We start from the raw sequence: 20,583 nt of genomic DNA, 5'->3' as shown, positions 1-20,583 counted from the left end.
AACAGAAAAGTAAATAACACCAACTGGTAATTTAGTTTAAAATATTTTTTAAACAAGTGAAGCAGGAAAGGCAAAATGTTCACTGAAAACTAAGTGATAGCTACGTGGGTGTTCATTCTATTCTTTATCTTTTATTAGTTTAAAAGGTTATGTCCAAGTAGTGGTAATACATTACACCAAAGTTACTTACAACTTGGCATTTTGAAGTGTTGACTGGATAAGCAGAAAAAATAGCTTAAAAATGCACTGCAATTGTGACTATCTAAATCACAATCCAGGCCAGCAAGGATGATGCAATCCTCCTCCTCTTGGCGACAAAGTTTATTTTTTAAAATTTGCTTTGTTCTTGGTTGTTTGAAAACATTTTAACTTGGTATTTTACCAGAGACTCTGGCTATCAGTTATTTTATGTCCAGCTCTTGCAGACCAAGAACAGGATCTCCACCATTTCAAACGGAGTTTTTTCGAGAGACATGTTTTAAGACAGTAGATACCAGATTTGAGTTTTCTAGAATATAAACTCATCACTTGTCCTGCTTGTAGCAGGTAATTTTTATTCTAACCATAACACTGTAAAGGAAAAAGCTGATAGATGTGACCAAAAAAACAACTAGAATTTAAAAGTATAAAAGAAATATGTCAAAAAGCGTACTTAAGTTACTGCCAAAAAACGTTGCAGAAAAATGGACAGAGGATAGGTACAGGCACTTCATTAAACAGTGAATCTGAAAAGAGTTCATTAGATAAATGCAAATTAAAACAACGGAAGTGCTGCTTTTTGCCTACCAGATTAGTAGTGATTCGAGGCAAACAAGCACTGTTGGCAAAGTGCGAGTAATAGGTGCTTTCATCAATCTGTGGAAGTCTAATATCCTGTAATTCTTATAGAGAGCAATTTGGTAATAGGTACTAAAAATATTTGTGATACTTTTTAAGTGGAAGAAGTGAAATAGTATGTGTGCTACCACTTCAAAAAAAAAAATGCATACATAAGTTCTGGAAGGTACATGTCAAAACGTATCAGTTACCTCTGGTCAAATAAGTGAGGAAGATTCTGCATTTTATAATTTTATGTAGCTCACTGCAACCTCTGCCTCCTGGGTTCAAGGGATTCTCCTGCCTCAGCCTCCCAAGTAGCTGGGATAACAGGCACACTCCACCACACCTGGCTAATTTTTGTATTTTCAGTAGAGACAGGGTTTCACCACGTTGGCCAGGCTGTTCTCGAACTCATGACCTCAAGGGATCTACCCTCCTCGGCCTCCCAAAGTGCTAGCATTACAGGCATGAGCCCCCGCATCCGACTAATTTTATGTATTTTCAGTTCATTCCACAATGCATGCTAATTATTTGGGTAAATAAAAAATCTTTAAGAGAAAAATGCTGGTTTGGCAATCTGGTAATACTTACCAAAATTAAAACTGAATATGCCCTTTGACACAATTCTACTTCTAGAAATTCATCCTACAGATATAGATGTTCAAAGAAACACAAAGATGGGTATTTTGTTACTTTCAAAAGCAAAACATGGGAAGCTTCTTAAATGTCTGGGACTGATTAAACCGTACGTCTCAAGCAGCAGTGAAAAGATGTATATTATGAGAGATAGGCGCCAAGATGGGAAATTCATTACAACATATTCCTATAATACAGTCATAAGTGAAAATAAGGTACCAAATGTTTTTCAAAGCTATTTGGACACTACTCATGGCTCATGTATACTACTGTACCAAGAACTTCCTGGTAAGGAGGAGACAGTAAAATCTGCACTTACCTCTTTGAAAAGAAACGGGAGACATACTTCAGCAGGTAATGGGAAATCTGAATGAGAAAGATAGCAAAACTATTACATATTATAGCTATATAATTTTTACTTTGTGGTAAAGGTAAAAATTAGTAACTCACAGTCAGATTTGAAGTTTTCTGCTTTACATACAGGGTCATGACATTTTTGATACCAAACTTCGTTTTTCAGATCAACCAGAATCCTTTATGTTAAAACAAATAAAAAAAACTAGTATTAATACTGAGACTGGGTAGAAAACAAAATCCAGCTGCATGCTGTTCCAAGAAATGCCTAAGCCTTAAAAGATGGAGAAAAAAAGTAAAAGCATGGTTATAGATACATACCAATCAAAATGATGGTTGCCAAAAATCACACAAAATGAACTGTAGGGCAAAAAGTAGATATTGATAAAAGCCCCCATGAAGACAGAACAATTCTCAACCTATATTCGCCAAATGATACAGCTGCAAAATATGTGAGCAAAAATGGACAAGACTACAATGCTAAGCAAGTCTACCATAAATCAAAGCTTTTAAAAAAAAACGTCCTCAGTAATTTATAGACCAAATAACTATAAAAAAGGTCCAATAAGGATACAGAAAACATGAATGACAAAAAGCAATTAAGAAGCTTGATCTGGCCGGCGCGGTGGCTCACGCCTGTAATCCCAGCACTTTGGGAGGCCGAGGCGGGTGGATCAAGAGGTCAAGAGATCGATAACATCCTGGTCAACATGGTGAAACCCCGTCTCTACTAAAAATACAAAAAATCAGCTGGGCATGGTGGCGTATGCCTGTAATCCCAGCTACTCAGGAGGCTGACGCAGAATTGCCTAAACCCAGGAGGCGGAGATTGCGGTGAGCCGAGATCGCGCCATTGCACTCCGGCCTGGGTAACGAGCGAAACTCCGTCTCAAATAAATAAATAAATAAATAAATAAATAAATAAAATCAATTCCATGCTAACTATAAAGTGAATTTTATCAAAATTATCGATTCACACAGAACACATTCTCTGAGCATAAAGCAAAATTTAGAAATAAAAAGCTAAGAGAAATACATAATTTGGAAATTAAAAACATTTGAAATAACCAATGGCTCAAGGAAAAATAGTGGAAATTAGAAAATGCTTAGACATGAATGGACTGGAAGTGTACATATGAATATAAAATGCAGTTAAAGTGACCTTTAGAGGACCATCTTAAAAGCTTGTGTTACAGGCTGGGTGTGGTGGCTCACGCCTGTAATCCCAGCACTTTGGGAGGCCAAAGCAGGTGGATCACGAGGTCAAGAGATCGAGACCATCCTGGCCAACATGGTGAAACCCTATCTCTACTAAAAAATACAAAAATTAGCTGGGTGTGGTGGTGTGCACCTGTAATCTCGAACCCGGGAGGCGGAGACTGCAGTGAGCCGAGGTCGTGCCACTGCACTCCAGCCTGGTGACAGAGCGAGACTCCGTCTCAAAAAAAAAAAAAAAAAAAAAAAAGCTTGTGTTATGAAAGAAGAATGGCTAAAGATACATGGATTAAGTAACTAAAGTGGAAAAAGAGCAACTGAATAAACCCTAATAAAAGGCAGGTGACCAGGCATGGTGGCTCACACCTGTAATCCCAGAACTTTGGGAGGCCGATGGGGGTGGATCACAAGGTCAGGCATTTGAGACCAGTGTGACCAACATAGTGAAACCCCATCTCTACTAAAAATACAAAAAATGAGCCAGTCGTGGTGGCAGGCACCTGTGATCCCAGCTACTTGGGAAGCTGAGGCAGGAGAATTGCTTGAACCCAGGAGGCAGAGGTTGCCAGGAGCCAAGATCACGCCACTGCACTCCAGCCCAGGCAGCAGTGCGGAACTCCATCTCAAAAAAATAAATAAATAAAATAAAAGGAAGTCACAAAGAGCAAAAAGTAAAAAGAATCAACAAGGCCTACATTTGAAGAAAATGAAATTAGAGTAAAATTGCCATTTTGCCATAAGGCAAAGACACAAATGTTATTAGAAATTAAATGCAGCATATTTTTTTTAAAAAAATATTGTGAACAATTTTTGCCAGTAACTTTGAATTTTGTAAAACAGACCAAGTACTAGATAAAAATAAACGAAGCAAACTTAAGCAACAGAAAACCTAAACAATCCTATAATCACTAAAAGTCTTAAAAATTTGATTAACTAGTTTAATATTTCCCCACGTCACAGAAAAGGAAACAAGATGGCTGACATTCCCTGAGGTAGTCAGTGAGGTGTGGGGTGGGGAGGTGGTAAGGGACATGCACCCAGGAGCACAAAAAAGGCAGGTGACTTACGTCTCATCTTTCCTTAAACATTCTAGTAACAGATTTCCCAACTGATGAGCTAATGCTGTGGCTCCCAACCTGTACAGTAAAGTGCCCCGGGCACTGGAGGATACCGAAACATTTCTAAACAACACAGGGAAACTTGACATTTGTTGAGCAATCAGAAAACGCCTTGCTTGCAGTTCACATGTTCAAAGTGACGCTGCACTTCATTTCTTTCATTTATGTTCCATCTTTGTAGAGCTGCGCTTTGGGGGTGTGTTTGCAATAAAAAGCGCCATTAACATCAATGGAGAACAAGATATGAGTTGGGAATGGTGGCGTCTAATCTGATTCCAAGGTTTAAGAGGACATACATAGGCCTGACGAGGTGGCTCACACCTGTAATCCCAGCATTTTGGGAGGCTGAGGCAGGAGGATAGCTTGAGGGCAGGAGTTCAAGACCAAACTGGGCAACACAGGGAGACCCCATCTACAAAAAATAAAAATATCAGCCAGAGATGGTGGCACACCTGTAGTCCAAACTACTCGAGAGGCCGAAGCAGGAGGATCGCTCAAGCCCAGGAGATGGAGGCTGCAGTGAGCCACTGCACTCTGCACTCAAGCCTGGGCTGTGCCACTGTACTCAAGCCTGGACGACAGGGTAAAATCCTATCTCAGAGAAAAAAAAAATAGTGTGTATACATCCCATTAATAAGTAACAGTATTTAAGAATGAAATAAAAGTTTTTTGTTTTTTTTTAAGTTTATGGATACTACTATTCAAACTGCTACTAAACTGTTAGGACATAAATACTTATCAAGTTGTTTGAAAGTAACTAATTCATTAACAGAACTCGGGTATTTATTTGGCCTCAGAGAAAATGTGAAAAAACGAAGACACCAGGGGAACCATGAACCAAGAAAATCTGGTAACTTCTGGACCAAATGCTAGGAGGTCAGTCCTCACCTACAGAATACTCTTTGTAGGATGTTTCTGACTTTAGAATTGCATTTGGAATTCTATGCCTGGAACCTATGGATTATGAGGCATGCTTTCCAGAAATGCCCAGCTATGCCTGGAGTCTATGCATCATGAGGCATGCTTTCCAGAAATGTCGCCCAGCTATGCCTGGAGTCTATGCATTATGAGGCATGCTTTCCAGAAATGTCGCCCAGCTATGCAACGTGAGTGTAAAATGAGGTGATTCATAACCTTGGGGCTTCCTGCTGTGCAGGGATTGCTCACTTCTGCCTCGGGTTTCTGCCCGAGTCACAGAGGGCAGGAAGGGCTAGGGGAGCCAGGCCAGATGCCCCAGGCCTCGCTCTGCCCCATTTGTGCCTTTTCAGTCCTTGTGTCCTTATAGTAAAGCTTGATACTGGGCAAGATTTCTGATTCGTGTGAATGTAATTCAATTCCCAATCCTTAACTTCATCAGTAATCAGGGAGATTCCCATGAAAACCACCATATTTTATACCTGCTGGATGAGCAAAATCAATTGTTTAATCCTAACAATACTAAAGTGTTGGTGAGAATATGGAGTAGTAGAAAATCTCAGAACACTGCTGAGCACACTAGAAACTGACACATCCATGTGGGAAAACAATTTATGATGTAATAAAATTAAATATGTTCATATTGCATGACACAGCAAGTCCACTTAGAGAAACTCTTGCCCGTGTGTACTAGGTCATATGTACAAGACGGTTCCCAGCTTCATGGTTCTTAACAGCAACCCAAATGTCCACCGTGGAAAAATAGATGAACTGACGTGTTTATGTTTCTATACATGGCATGCGATACAATACTGACACAAAGAAGCGAAAGCTACATGCTGCGACATGGGTGAAGATCATAGATACGCTACCGCAAGGCAAGTGAAAAGACCTTTTATAAAAAAACAAGCAAAAGGAAAATAGTATATTGTTCAGAGATATGAACGTATATAGGAAAAATCATAAAAGCAAGAAAAAGATGAACACAAAATCCGGAATAATGGCTACAATCTCTGAGGGCCAGGGAGAGAAGGAAACTGAGGCTGGGCCCACAGGTGCTTCTGAGGTTTGATCAGGTTCTGGTTCTGAAGATAGGTGGCAGATATGACAGGTATTTTAATCTTTAAAATGTGCGAATAAAAGTGTGTTTGGCTGGGTGTGGCTCACACCTGTAATCCCAGCACTTTGGGAGGCTGCAGCAAGTGGATCACTGGAGGTCAGAAGTTCGAGACCAGCCTGGCCAACATGGTGAAACCCCATCCCTACTAAAAATACAAAGATTAGCCAGGGTAGTAGCACTCATCTGTAATCCCAGCTACTTGGGAGGCTGAGGAAGGAGAAGTACTTGAACCAAGGAAGCGGAGGTTGCAGTGAGCTAAGATCACGCCACTGCACTCCAGCCTGGGCAAGAGAGCGAGACTCTGTCTCAGGACATTTGTTTTTAAAAAGTGTGTTATCTCTACTTTTATATATATTCCACAGTTGAAAAACAGAATAGATTATGGATATATAATTCAAGGTGGTATGATCATCATATGATAATGATTTTTTGGGAATATGCATAGAAAGAATAGAAGATACTCAGACTGCTAACTGCAGATACCCCAGGCTGTGGCACTATGGGTGATCTCTCCATGTTTCCTGTTACAGCTTTGTGTATTGAGCATATAGTTTTTGCAAGCCTTTTTTAAAACTGCATTAATCTAAGTATATCAAGTATGCACTGGACCATGCTACCCAATGTGTATTCACCTTCCCAGTGGTTCTCCCACATCCCACACATAGGCCGTGCATGCTTGATGATACAGGAGTTGCTTTGACATGAAACAGAAAACAGCTCCTACCTAAGACCTCACTAAAGGAAAAAAAAAAAAAACAAAACAGCAAAATTTCTCGCATCATAACTGATAACTCCTGGGTTGCTATTTATCTCTATTCTCACCACATCCTTTTATTATTTAAAATTCCATTTCTGGTTTTACTTCATCCTTTACTTCCCCCTCTCTTGCTATGGGCATTTTACAGAAAATCTCTCCCACAGGGCCTGGCATATACAGCAGGCATTCAATAAATACTAGTGCCCTCAATGCCATGCTGTGTCTTGAACAACTTAACACAGTCCTAGCTCCAGCTCTTGCTACTAACTGAGGAGATCCCTTCTTGCCCAAACCTGCCCACTTTCAACGTAGAATCCATAAGGTGGCAGGGGCCAGCGGGAACAGGAAGGAGAGGCATGCTTCCCACCCTCACTGCTCCCCCCGCGACCTTCTCCCAGTCCTCTCAATCCCACCCCTGTCCTCTCCAGATACACTAAGGGGTTATCTCAGCAAATAAAGTACACATAGAGCTGACGTGCCAGAAGCAATGCAATAATTACAGCATTTAAATCAAATATTATAAAATGCTAACCATATACAACAGATAAAAACTCAATACAACAGCTGGGTGCGGCGGCTCATGTCTGTAATCCCAGCACGTTGGAGATTAAGGCAGGCAGATCACAGGGTCAGGAGTTCGAGACCAGCCTGCCCCACATGATGAAACCCTGTCTCTACTAAAAATACAAAAATTAGCTGGGCATGGTGGCATGCGCCTATAATCCCAGCTACTTAGGAGGCTGAGGCAGAAGAACTGCTTGAACTTTAGAGACAGTGGTTGCAGTGAGCCACGATCACGCCAATGCCCTCCAGCCTGGGCAACAGAGCAAGACTTTGTCTCAAAAAAAAAAAAAAAAAAAGGAAATTTATTACGACTAAATTTATTTTTAAAACAAAATAATATTCATATTCTCAAGTTTATTTAAAAGTTATAGGCCAGGTACAGTGGCTCAGGCCTGTAATCCCAGCACTTGGGGAAGCCGAGGCGAGCTGATCATGAGGTCAGGAGATTGAGACCATCCTGTCTAACACTGTGAAATCCAGTCTCTACTAAAAATACAAAAAACTAGCTGGGCACAGTGGTGCGCACCTGTAGTCCCAGCTACACGGGAAGCTGAGGCAGGAGAACGGCTTGAACCTGAAAGACAGAGGTTTCAGTGAGCCAAGATCACACCACTGCCCTCCAGCCTGAATGACAGAGTGAGACTTCGTCTCAAGAAAAAAAAAACTTATAAACATTTAAAATGTAATATTGGTTAAATAAAAACAAATCATTAATGATATTACTTACATGATATTATTACTCTTATGGGGTCTTCCGATGTTTTCACACCAACGATATTTACAAATATCATAAACCAATAATTCTTCTGGGAAAAAGTAGTTCCAACGCCGAATTCCTGAAATGCAAATAATGTTTCTAAAGGTACCATCACTCTATCATGTAACAGTTAATAAAGAATGAGATTAACTTTACCTCCTTTAATGCCATCTTTATTCACCAAAGAAAGAACAAAACGATCAACTTCAGGATAGGGTGAACACTGAAAACCTTCAATGGTTTCTACTGCAACAGAGAGAATTTTTATAAATTACAACAGCTGAAAGTTGAGAAGTGAAATTTTGATACAATGTTGTTAAGTACAAGTATGGGTTTTGCAAGCTCTCAGCTTTCCCCCACTTTTTGCAATTTCAGTCAATTCATGTTTGTTACACTACAAGGATGCAGGTAAAATTCAAACCTTTCAATAGGTCAAATGTTAACTAATTTTTTTTTTTTTTTTTTTGAGATGGCGTTTCACTCTTGTTGCCCAGGCTGGAGTGCAGTGATGTGATCTCGGCTCACTGCAACCTCCGCCTCCAGGGTTCAAGCAATTCTCCTGCCTCAGCCTCCCGAGTAGCTGGGATCACAGGTGTGTGCTAATTTTTGCATTTGTAGTAGAGACGGGGTTTCTCCAGGTTGGCCAGGATGGCCTCGATCTCTTGACCTCATGATCTGCCTGCCTCGGCCTCCCAAAGTGCTGGGATTACAGGCATGAGGCACCGCGCCCGGCCAATGTTAACTCATTTCATAAAAAGCATTTGAAATAATTTCAACTGCTGTCTTCATTCTGGCAAAGAGAACAGCCCCTCACGTCCACAGCAGGCCTAGCTCCATGAGCCAGGCCTTGGTGCGCCCTGTGCTAGCCTGGCACACCTACCCGGGCCTGGGCCTTCTGTGAACAAAGGCAATCTCCAAGAACTTCAACAACAGATAAGACCCTGTGGTCATGAGGACTCAAGGCAAAAGATGACCGCTCTGTAATCATGTCCGAACACAGACAAAACAGGAACATCTTCCAAACCACAAAAATGACCAAACGCCCACAATACTGGATAGTATGAGTGACGGCTGCTTTTTTTTTTTTTCTTTTTAAACCAATTACAGTGTTACTTTCTAGTCCGATTTCCTTTCAGTTAAGCTTTACTAAGAAAACCAATCCTAGAATTGTCCCTGACAACACCCCACTCAGAACAAACCCCAGGCTTCCTGGTATACTCCCCCAAACCACCCATGCCAAACCCAAATCCAACCCTACCAGTCCTTTCCACCCTCCTCTTCCCGAGATGCCCCTCTACCGAGGTCCCTGTGGTGTGTGCTTGCCATTGCTGCCCTGGTAATACACGCAGCTGACTGGCTACAGGTGTGTGCCCTGAGGTCTTTAGCTGGCAAGTACTAACAATCCAATTATATTTTCTATCTAAAAACCTACTGTAATAATTTAGAATGACCTATTTTAAGTATCATTTAACTTTTTTTTTTTTTTTTTTTTTTTTTGAGGCGGAGTTTCACTCTCGTTACCCAGGCTGGAGTGCAATGGCGCGACCTCGGCTCACCGCAACCTCCGTCTCCTGGGTTCAGGCAATTCTCCTGCCTCAGCCTCCTGAGTAGCTGGGATTACAGGCACGCGCCACCATGCCCAGCTAATTTTTTGTATTTTTTTAGTAGAGACGGGGTTTCACCATGTTGACCAGGATGGTCTCGATCTCTTGACCTCGCGATCCACCCGCCTCGGCCTCCCAAAGTGCTGGGATTACAGGCTTGAGCCACCGCGCCTGGCCTCATTTAACTTTTAAGGACAAAAATCTAGTTTGCTTTAAATGAAGTCTATGTTTCACTTACTAAAATAACATATATAATTGGAGAAATATTGGAAAATACATTAATGTGGAAATGTGAGGAACAGACTCTAAATCAATGTCTATAAAGATATAAAACAGAAGAAAATAAACATAAGAAAATGTTATCCATATTTTAAAGTTAGCTTTTAATCATACCATACACATAATTTTTGAGACTGTTTTTTCTTTTAACATTACAAATGGGTGTTTTCCACATTAAAAAGGCTGTATCAATTTAAATTTAACAGCTAGAGGATGTCATAGTATACAATCTATCCAATTTTGTTGTACATTTAGATTGCTTCCATTTTTCACTATTTTAAATAGCAATATACTAAAATATGTGTATAAAAATGTTTACTGGGGGGTTTATGTAAGAAATCTCAGGAAAAAACACTGCACGTTCTTCAGCAGAGAAATGGGTAAGTTATGACAGAGCTGTACCGTGAAAAACCATGCAACCATTAAAACACTGAGGACGATCTCTCTACATTGGAAATATAGGAAAAGCTCTTCTAGGTTAAACAGAAAATGACTGCGGTGGTTATCTGCCTTTGATTGTGGACAGAAGGGTATAAAAACACTTTTAGTTTTCACTTTCTTATATGTTTATTTTATACAAATAACCTACATTATTTTTGTATTTTTTTGAAAAACACCATAAAATAAAAATTAGTGAATACTTTAATAAACATCTTTTTCATATTCTTCTCATCTGAGATAGAAAGCTAGAGGTAGATTGATTGATTATTGGTGACTGATTGGTTGAGACAGGGTCTGATTCTGCTGCCCAGGCTGGAGTGCAATGGTACCATCAAGACTCACTGCAGCTTCGACCTCCTGGGCTCAAGAGATCCTCCTGCCTCAGGCTCCTAAGTGGTTGGACGACAGGCATGCACCACAACTGCTGGCTAATTTTTGTATTTTTTGTAAAGATAGGGTCTTCCTAATTTAATCAGGATTGTCTCTAATTCTTAGGGTCAAGCGATCCTCCCGCCTCAACCTCCCAAAGTGCTGGAATTGCAGGTGTGAGCCAATGTGCTTGGCTAGCCATAGTTTTTGAAAGATCAGTGGTTATGAATATTTAAGATTTAAGATGTTAAAGGAAAACAGATTCTGTATCTTACATTTTGATAGGGAATTATTTTTTTTTAATTCCCTGAAGTAGGTACCAGAGGCTTGGGCCTCTAATCCTAGCATTCTGGGAGGCTGAGGCAGGCAGAGCACCTGAGGCCAGGAGCTGGAGACCAGTGTGGGAAACATGCTGAAATCTCATCTCAACTAAAAATATAAAAATTAGCTGGGCGTGGTGGTGCATGCCTGTAGTCCCAGCTATTCTGGAGGCTGAGGCAGGAGGATGGCTTGAGTCTGGGAGGAGGAGGCTGCAGTAAGCAAGATCGCACCACTGTACTCCAGCCTGGGTGACAAAGAGAGACCCTGTCTCAAAAAGAAAAACAAACATCAGGCCGGGCGCGGTGGCTCACTTCTGTAACCCAGCACTTTGGGAGGCCAAGGCGGGTGGATCACGAGGTCAAGAGATCGAGACCATCCTGGTCAACATGGTGAAACCCTGTCTCTACTACTAAAAATACAAAAAATTAGCTGGGCATGGTGGCGCGTGCCTGTAATCCCAGCTACTCAGGAGGCTGAGGCAGGAGAATTGCCTGAACCCAGGAGGCGGAGGTTGCGGTGAGCTGAGATGGCGCCATTGCACTCCAGCCTGGGTAACAAGAGCGAAACTCCGTCTACTCCGTCTCAAAAAAGAAAGAAAAACAAGTATCAAAAAATTTACCTGAAGTGCTGATACTGTTAAAATATCCAACTCCTTTTTGTTTATTCTGAGATGGGTCACATGTAAGAATTCTTAAAGTATCTGAAAACCTGAAGAAGAAACAGGTAAAAGAAACAAAGTACCATTACACCAGAACTAATGAGGCCCGGCTACAGAAAGAACACTGAATTCCAAATAGTTCACACTGAAATACTTTGTTCGGCAGGTAATTGTTCTAGAACATTTATGCCACATTTGCCCACAAAACCACGAACCCTACACATATAAAAACAATATGATTTGTCAATTAAAGAAAGTTTTTTTTTTTAAGAGTAGGTTGGTGATCATTTACATTATCCTTAATTACAGAATGGATCAGGGGACTCTAGGATTGCTGAAGCAATGGGTCCATGGTTTCACATCTGTGGACTCAACCAACCACAGTTCAAAAGCATGGTTTTTTGAGACAGAGTTTCGCTCGTTTTGCCCAGGCTGGAATGCGATGGCTTATTCTTGGGTCACTGCAACCTCCGCCTCCCGGATTCAAGTGATTCTCCTGCCTCAGCCTCCCGAGTAGCTGGAATTACACGCACCTGCCACCATGCCTGGCTAATTTTGTATTTTTAGTAGAGATGGGGTTTCTCCATGTTGGTCAGGCTGGTCTCAAACTCCCGACCACAGGTGATCCACCTGCCTCAGCCTCCCAAAGTGCTGAGATTACAGGCATGAGCCCCTACGGCCGTCCAAAAGCATATTTTTTAAAAAACAATAAAAATAGGCCAGGCTCACTGGCTCACACCTATAATCCCAGCACTTTAGGAGGCTGAGACAGACAGATCACTTGAGGTCAGGAGTTTGAGACCAGCCTGGCCAACATGGTGAAACCCTATCTCTACTAAAAATACAAAAATTAGCCAGGTATGGTGGTGGGCAGCTATAATCCCAGCTACACAGGAAGCTAAGGCAGGAGAACTGCTTGAACCCGGGAGGTGGAGGTCGGAGTGAGCTGAGATCGCACCACTGCATTCCAGCCTGGGTGGACAGAGCAGGACTCCATCTCAAAAAAAATAAGTAAATAAATAAAAATAAACAATACAACAATGAAAATAATACAAATTCAAAACAATATGGTATAAGAACTATTTATATAACATGCACACTGTTTTAGATATAGGTAATATGGAAGGATTTGAAGTATTGTATATGGAGGATGTGTGTGGGATACGTGAAAATAATACACCCTTTTATATCTATGGATTTTTGTATCCACAGGGGTCTTGGAATAAAACACCCACAGACACCAGGGGATGACTACATAACTCTATTCACCAAACATAAAGAACCTTTGAAATTTTTGTTATAATTTTAGAGGTGTGACTTACAGGAAGAAATAAAGAGGAGAGGTGAGAGCAAAGGAAAAAAACAGATTAAAATTAGCGGAAAGAAAAGGTACATTCATAGCTATAAAGGATTTCGCTTTTATTTCAGGAAGTAAAATACCTGGCATTTACTTGGAATACACAAAAGACAAGATAACTGTATTCAGTAGACAACCCTCCACCTCTGTAAGAGTACTATTTAAACTGCTAAAGAAACCAGACTGGGTGATTAGGAGATTACCTGCACTTCAGGCTGCGGCTGCTTTCCCCGTAAGAGCTAGAACTAACAGTGCTGCTTTCTGCACTTTTCCACACGTGGTAGAAACTGACCTTATTCTGGTGCCGACAGAGGGTGGCAGGAATTATACAATTTTCACGCTCCTACTATGGCACTTCCAGAATCTCAAATACTACTACTATTACCAACGTTTACTGAGCAGACGCCACGCACTGAGCACAGCTGTAAATGTTTTCTGTGCACAGTTTTAACTTTTCAAATCCTCTGGACAACTCCGTAAGACAGGTGTATCAATTCCATTTAAAAGTAGGAAACTCAGACCTTACTTCTAAGGCATGTTATCAAAAGAACTCAAAGAGTACAAATATATATATATTACATATGAAGAAAAACAATCCATCTTCTACCCTCCTGGGTAACGGCTGTTAACTGTATAACCTGATACAACTACCCCTAAAGCAATGTATATTAAACAATTATTAAAATTAATTTCTAGAGAATTTTTCCTTAAAATTATATTTAGGTGGCCAGGCATGGTGGCTCACGCCTGTAACCCCAGCACTTTGGGAGGCCGAGGCAGGCGGATCACTTGAGGTCAGGAGTTTAAGACCAGCCTGGCCAACATGGTGAAACCCCATCTGTACTAAAAATATAAAAATTATCTGGGTGTGGGGACATGCACCTGTAGTCCCAGCTACTCGGGAGGCTGAGGCAGGAGAATTGCTTGAACCTGGGAACTGAGTTGAGTTGCAGTGAGCTGAGTTCGTGCCATGTCACTAGGCAGGAGAGCAAGACTGTCTCAAAAAAAAAAAATTGTATTTAAGAAACATGAAAGGAAAAGATTTATGGCAAGTTGATGGTAATTTAGTCTGAACCTTAACCACATTTGGGGCTGAAAAATTGCCAGCCTAGAAAAACAGGGAATGAAGGCAAATTCTGTAAGTCCTCACTTAATGCCATGGACAGATTCTTGGAAACTCCGACTTGAAGAGAAATGACACATAGCACGTCTCTGAATAATGTTTTCCGTTATAATGGCAGTCCCCGACCTTTCTGGCACCAGGGAACGGTTTCCCGGAAGACAATTTTTCCATGATGCGGGGAGGCAGGAGGGAGGTGATCCTCAGATGATCAGGCATTGGATTCTCATAAGTAGTGTGCAACCTAGATCCCTCCCAGGAGCAGTTCACAACAGGATTTGCACTCCGGAAAGAACCTAATGCCACTGTGGCTCTGACAGCGGGCGGAGCTCAGGTGGGAAGGTGGTCATCTCGCTCGCCCCCTGCTCACCCCTTGCCATGGGGTCTGGTTTCTAACCACAGAGCCCTGGTCCATGAGCCAGGTACCACTGCCTTACAACATTGATGAGAAAAAAAAAACTGGGTTTGTTATACGACGCTTCCTTTAAAGTTCAGTTTCCAATAACTTGAACATCAAATGAGGATTTACTGTATTTCTGCTGAAAGGTGACTTGCACAGATTTTATTTTTACTTATTAATTTATCTTAGTTTTTAGCAATGGGGTCTCACCCTGTCACCCAAGCTGGAGTGCAGTGGTGCAATCATAACTCACTGCAGCCTTGAACTCCTGGGCTCAAGTGATCCTCCTACCTCAGCCTCCTGAGTAGCCGGGACTAAAGGTACATGCCACTGTGCCCAGCCAACTTCAATACTTTTAGAAAATGATAAAACATGGGAATCTAAAGGTTCAGTAGTAGAACTCACAATAAATTCCAGAGTGTCAATATAATGAAAATTTATATGGGCATTAGAAGTTTTATTTATAATTAATTGTTGGCAAATTCTTAGCAAATATTCATAACACCAAGCAGAAAAAAATAAATGACAATCATCTAAATAATAATCTTGAGAATATTTTTTGAATAAAGGAGGTGTGCAAATTATACATATGTAAATAAAATTTGCACATAATTTCATGCATACTTTAAAAGAAAATGAGACATTTTAATAGTAATTATATTTCCAAATGCAATACCAGTAGTATTGTTTTCTTCTTAATAGGAGTGATAATCATTTTAGAAAAATTGGAAAACATACTAAATATAATCCTGAAAAGACATAAAGGGAAAATTAAGTGGTTGAAAAATATGTTTCACTATTATCTTGTAGTTAATGGAGAAAAGAGAAGTGTTAACTTAGAACTGTAAGAACTGACTTTTTCTTAAGGTAGAATGAATTTAGATGACTGACATTTTAGTAATATACAATGTCATTCACTGTTTAATATTCATGAATACAAAATGGTTTGATGACGCGACTACATACCTGACATTGCTGACCAAAGAAGAAAGAAAATACTGATACTCTTCAGAAACGTTCTCTGACGGTATGGGAAAAAATCTGTTTTCCTCAGCAACCTCCAAAGCCACACACTTTCCTATTTTTGATGATTTATACAGTCGAAAGTTTCTATTTCTTGTATAAACTCCTACATCAAAGATTAATAAAATAATATGAAAGTATGATTTCTGTGATTAGTTTTATAGTCAGCAAGTATTAAAATTTTATATAGCATTAATAAAAGAAATAATTATTTTCTATAGATAGCTATAAACAAAACAAAATGAAACCACAATATAAATTAAATTGCAGTCAGCATGGAAGAATGCCACGTCCTGAAATAACAAATTAGATTATTTTGCAGCAATTCTGCAACTGAAAACAAATAGAAAACATGGACAAAGGTATTACGAACAAATAGGAAGGTTGAGACTACCAGAAATATAAGACAGTGAGTGCAAAATCCCAGGGAAAAAGGAAGAATCAAAACCAAACAAACCTGTAGAATAAATCTAACAAAATATGAGTAACATTTCCATTCAGTAAATTGTAAAACACTACTGACAGAAATTACAAAATACCTAAGTAAATAGACAGGTTTACCATATGCATACATTGGAAGACTCAATATTATAAAAAATGTCAATTCTCCCCAAGTTGACCTATGGATTAAAGGTAATCCAAATAAAAATTCTAGCCAGGCATGCTGGCTCATGCCTGTAATCCCAGCACTTGGAGAGGCCAAGGCAGGCAGATCACCTGAGGTCAGGATTTGAGAGCAGCCTGACAAACATGGAGATACCTCCTCTCCCCTAAAAATCCAAAATTGGCCGGGTGTGGTGGCGCATGACTGTAATTCAAGCTCCTCGGGAGACTGAGGCAGGAACACCACCTGAAGTCGGGAGTTCGAGACCAGCCTGACCAACATGGATAAACCTCGTCTCTACTAAAAGGACAAAATTAGCCGGGTGTGGTGGCACATGCCTGTAATCCCAGCTACTCGGGAGACTGATGAAGGAGAATCACTTGAATTCAGAAGGCAGAGGTCGTGGTGAGCCGAGATCGCACCACTGCATCCAGCCTGGGCAATAACAGCAAAACTCTGCCTCAAAAAAAAAAAAAAAAAAAAAGATAAAAAAATTCTAGCAGGATTTGTTTGTATAAACTGGTAAGCTGATTCTAAAATAAAAATGTAAGTGAAAAAGGTGAAGAAAAACCAAGAAATTTCAAAGAACAAACTTGGAGGAACTATTTTTGCCAGATGTGAAGACTGAAGATTACAACAAAACTGTATGAGACACGGTGATGCCTGTCTAATATATATGTATAAAACTCTCGGAGACAGTGTGATGCCTATCTAATATATAAAATTCGATGAGACAGTGTGGTGTTTATCTAATGTATAAAACTCTATGAGACAGTGTGGGGTCTGTCTAATATATAAACTCTATGAGACAGTGTGGGGTCTGTCTAATATATAAAACTCTATGAGACAGTGTGGGGTCTATCTAATTTATAAAACTCTATGAGACAGTGTGGGGTCTGTCTAATATATAAAACTCTATGAGACAGTGTGGGGTCTAATATATAAAACTCTATGAGACAGTGTGGGGTCTATCTAATATATAAACTCTATGAGACAGTGTGGGGTCTATCTAACACATAAAACTCTATGAGACAGTGTGGGGTCTATCTAATATATAAAATTCCATGAGACACTGTAATGCCTAATATATAAAAGTCTAGGAGACAGTGTGGGGTCTGTCTAATATATAAACTCTATGAGACAGTGTGGGGTCTGTCTAATATATAAAACTCTATGAGACAGTGTGGGGTCTGTCTAATATATAAAACTCTATGAGACAGTGTGGGGTCTGTCTAATATATAAACTCTATGAGACAGTGTGGGGTCTATCTAATATATAAAATTCCATGAGATACTGTAATGCCTAATATATAAAAGTCTAGGAGACAGTGTGGGGTCTGTCTAATATATAAAATTCCATGAGATACTGTAATGCCTAATATATAAAACTCTATGAGACAGTGTGGGGTCTGTCTAATATATAAAACTCTATGAGACAGTGTGGGGTCTGTCTAATGTATAAAATTCTAGGAAACAGTGTGATGCCTATCTAATATATAAAACTCTATGCAACAGTGTGGGGTCTATCTAATATGCAAAACTCTATGAGACAGTGTGATACCTCTCTGATATACTAAACTCTAAGCTTGGAAGGATTCACCTCTACCCATGTGACTCCTCTACCTCGCACTGGTCTATCTTTCCCAGTTCGGGTGCCCGATTGCCAGAGGTACTAGAAAGACATACCATACAGAGGATCACTTCCCTAACCTCGGTTTCACTGTTGGCCTAGGAACCTGACCTGTAACCTATACATACTTTCCCTCAACCTTTACACACTGAAGCTCTTCGAGGTGTTCAAAGCCAACAGCCAAAATGCTGCTGTCGTGGCTTTTCAAATCACAAGCCAGAGCCTCCATATAAAACTGAGGTGCAGTTCATCAACCTGCAGCTGCTGCGTTAGGGGTCTCGACTGGCCTCTTGAACATGCTCAAGTGCTGTCAGCCCAGGGCTTCTGACATTCTCATGCTCTGAGACCAGTTGAAGAGTCAACTGTATATGACTCCAACTACAAGGTAAAAATACAGGCAAAACTAACCCATACTGTTACGGCAAAGCCACAGCAGATTGAGAAATCACTGGTTTGAACACAGCAAGAAACGTGATGAAATGCGCCCTGCCACTACCACAGAGACCTTCAGCAAGGAAAACAACCAGCCTTACTGCAGCACATGAGTACTGCGCTGTATTGGGTCTGGTTTTTAAATTTCTGCACTCTGACTTAACCTCTCAGCAGTCCTGGAGGAAGCCAGTCCAACTATCCCCTGTCAAAACTCCATGGACAGGAATCCTCTGGACATACAGAGCAGAAGCCAGTCCCACCACCTGCTGGAGCCCAGGCCGGCCTGGACCCCTCTAGGATCTCCGGAGAAAAACCTCAGGGATTCCCAGCACCTGAGCTCACTGGTCGTCTCCTGCTGGTGACTTGCGCAGTGAAGGAAGCGAGAACCCCAAGCACAGTGATGAGTGGGCACCGACCTGTCCCGCACGAAAGCACCAGGACTGTCTGATAGAGACAGCTGTCAACGTTACTTACCTAGATCGACGAAAAGATGCTTCTCTCCCATGTTATTCTTCACAACTAGAAATGAAAGGCCAGAAGGGCTTTGCTCAGCTGACCCCAGACTCTCCAGTTTCTTTGAATTCAACGTCCAGCTTTCTTCTACAGCCTTTTCTGCAAACATTTTGTTAAAAGAAAATCCTGGTTTTGTAGATGCTTCAGAAAAATGGGGAAATCCGTGGCCTCTTGTCTCTGGAGTGCTATCTTCATCTTCACTGCCAAGCAAGTTAAAAGCAGGCTGCAAAATCTTTCTCAAAAAATTACCTGAGGAGAAAAGGTATTACGATTCACCTGATTCTTTTTTCCACACACTGTATCTTAAGGTCTAGCCATGAATCCACACGTGACAACTTTACACAGAAAACCATTTTTTGATTTCTGGCTTCAAACCCAAGTTGCTATAAATTGTTACCAGCCACTCCAGATACTTCCTTCCTCTTGCGAAATCTTTTACCTTTTCAATTCCACTAACCTGGGAGCCTGGTGTCAGAGGTAAACAAATCATTTTAGAAGGGACAGTTAATTTGAGAAGATGCGTCAATGCTGCTGGTATGGGCCTGAGCCTAACAGGCCGTCACCAAGAAAACGTGACTTCTTAATACATCCTGAAAGGACTTCTCTTCCCATTCAATGATTAAAGAGTGAAGGGCTCTGGTGTCCTTACAGGATTGTAAAAATAATAATAATAATAATGAAGGTTTATATAAGGAAACTGCTGCCGAGCTAACAGACAGAAGCACTGAGGAAATCTTGGGGAGTAAGGGTGCTGGTAAATTTCTTACAAGCTTATTTTCTCTCCTTTAACTTTCATGACATGCTCAGCAAACCCTGGCTTTCACAGCCATCAGCCCCAAGTCTGCTGCTCCTACCTCTGCCTCAAACTGGGCACAAAATGATCTACAGCCTCGGAGCTAACGTCCACAACTAAAGCAATTCAATACGACTGTACTTCAACATTTATTCTAAGAACTCGGAGTAAGAGTAGTCCTATCTGTACCACAAAAAGTTGGTTATAAAATCTGGACCTTCCTCAAACTTGCACATATTATTTATACCATAGAATCTAATAATCATTTGGCTATTAAGTTGTTTCATGTATAATAATACTCAAGAAATGCAATACTATAAGAAAAAACTAACCTTAACCTGTAGAACTGTTACTGTTCAGATTCATTCTTCACTTTATTTACCAGAAAGGCTTGGGCCCTTACATTATAACAAATGCATGCTCTAAATTCAAAATTTTCTTTCTTCGCATTAGATTTAGTTACTTCCCTACTCAGCCAGATGCAGTGGCTCAGGCCTGTAATCTCAGCCCTTTGGGAGGCTGAGCTGGACGGATCACTTGAGGTCAGGAGTTCGAGATCAGCATGGCCAACATGGCAAAACCCCGTCTCTACAAAAAATACAAAAATTAGCTGGGCATAGTACGGGCACCTGTAGTCCCAGCTACTTGGAGGCTGAGGCACGAGAATTGCTTGAACCTGGGAGGTGGAGGCTGCAGTGAGCCGAGATCATACCACTGCACTCCAGCCTGGGTGACGGAGTGAGACTCCATCTCACACACACACACACAAAAAAAAAAAAAAAAA

The 20,583-nt window shown here is 40.7% G+C and overlaps 1 protein-coding gene across 14 annotated transcripts in view; it reads right to left on the bottom strand.

Annotated features, from left to right (window-relative positions):
* PRIMPOL (primase and DNA directed polymerase) overlaps window positions 1–20,583 on the bottom strand; it is a 38,853-nt gene that overhangs the window by 1,067 nt on the left and 17,203 nt on the right. For 11 of the 14 annotated variants that reach the window (XM_074396693.1, XM_074396698.1, XM_074396694.1 and 8 more), the window contains 7 exons: window positions 18,968–19,255; window positions 15,771–15,933; window positions 11,889–11,977; window positions 8,412–8,501; window positions 8,226–8,334; window positions 1,906–1,988; window positions 1,775–1,821 (listed from right to left, as the gene is read on the bottom strand). In XM_074396693.1, the coding sequence (XP_074252794.1) occupies window positions 1,775–1,821; window positions 1,906–1,988; window positions 8,226–8,334; window positions 8,412–8,501; window positions 11,889–11,977; window positions 15,771–15,933; window positions 18,968–19,255 (869 nt within the window). Of the gene's footprint in view, window positions 1–1,774; window positions 1,822–1,905; window positions 1,989–8,225; window positions 8,335–8,411; window positions 8,502–11,888; window positions 11,978–15,770; window positions 15,934–18,967; window positions 19,256–20,131; window positions 20,388–20,583 lie in introns of all 14 variants that reach the window. The other 3 variants (XM_074396697.1, XM_074396700.1, XM_074396699.1) reach the window with 2 other exon arrangements.

Source organism: Saimiri boliviensis, chromosome 3 (genome assembly GCF_048565385.1).
Source record: "Saimiri boliviensis isolate mSaiBol1 chromosome 3, mSaiBol1.pri, whole genome shotgun sequence".
Classification (NCBI taxonomy): domain Eukaryota; kingdom Metazoa; phylum Chordata; class Mammalia; order Primates; family Cebidae; genus Saimiri; species Saimiri boliviensis.
Note: the sequence above shows the minus strand (reverse complement) of the source record. Positions and strands in the feature narration are given on the sequence as shown.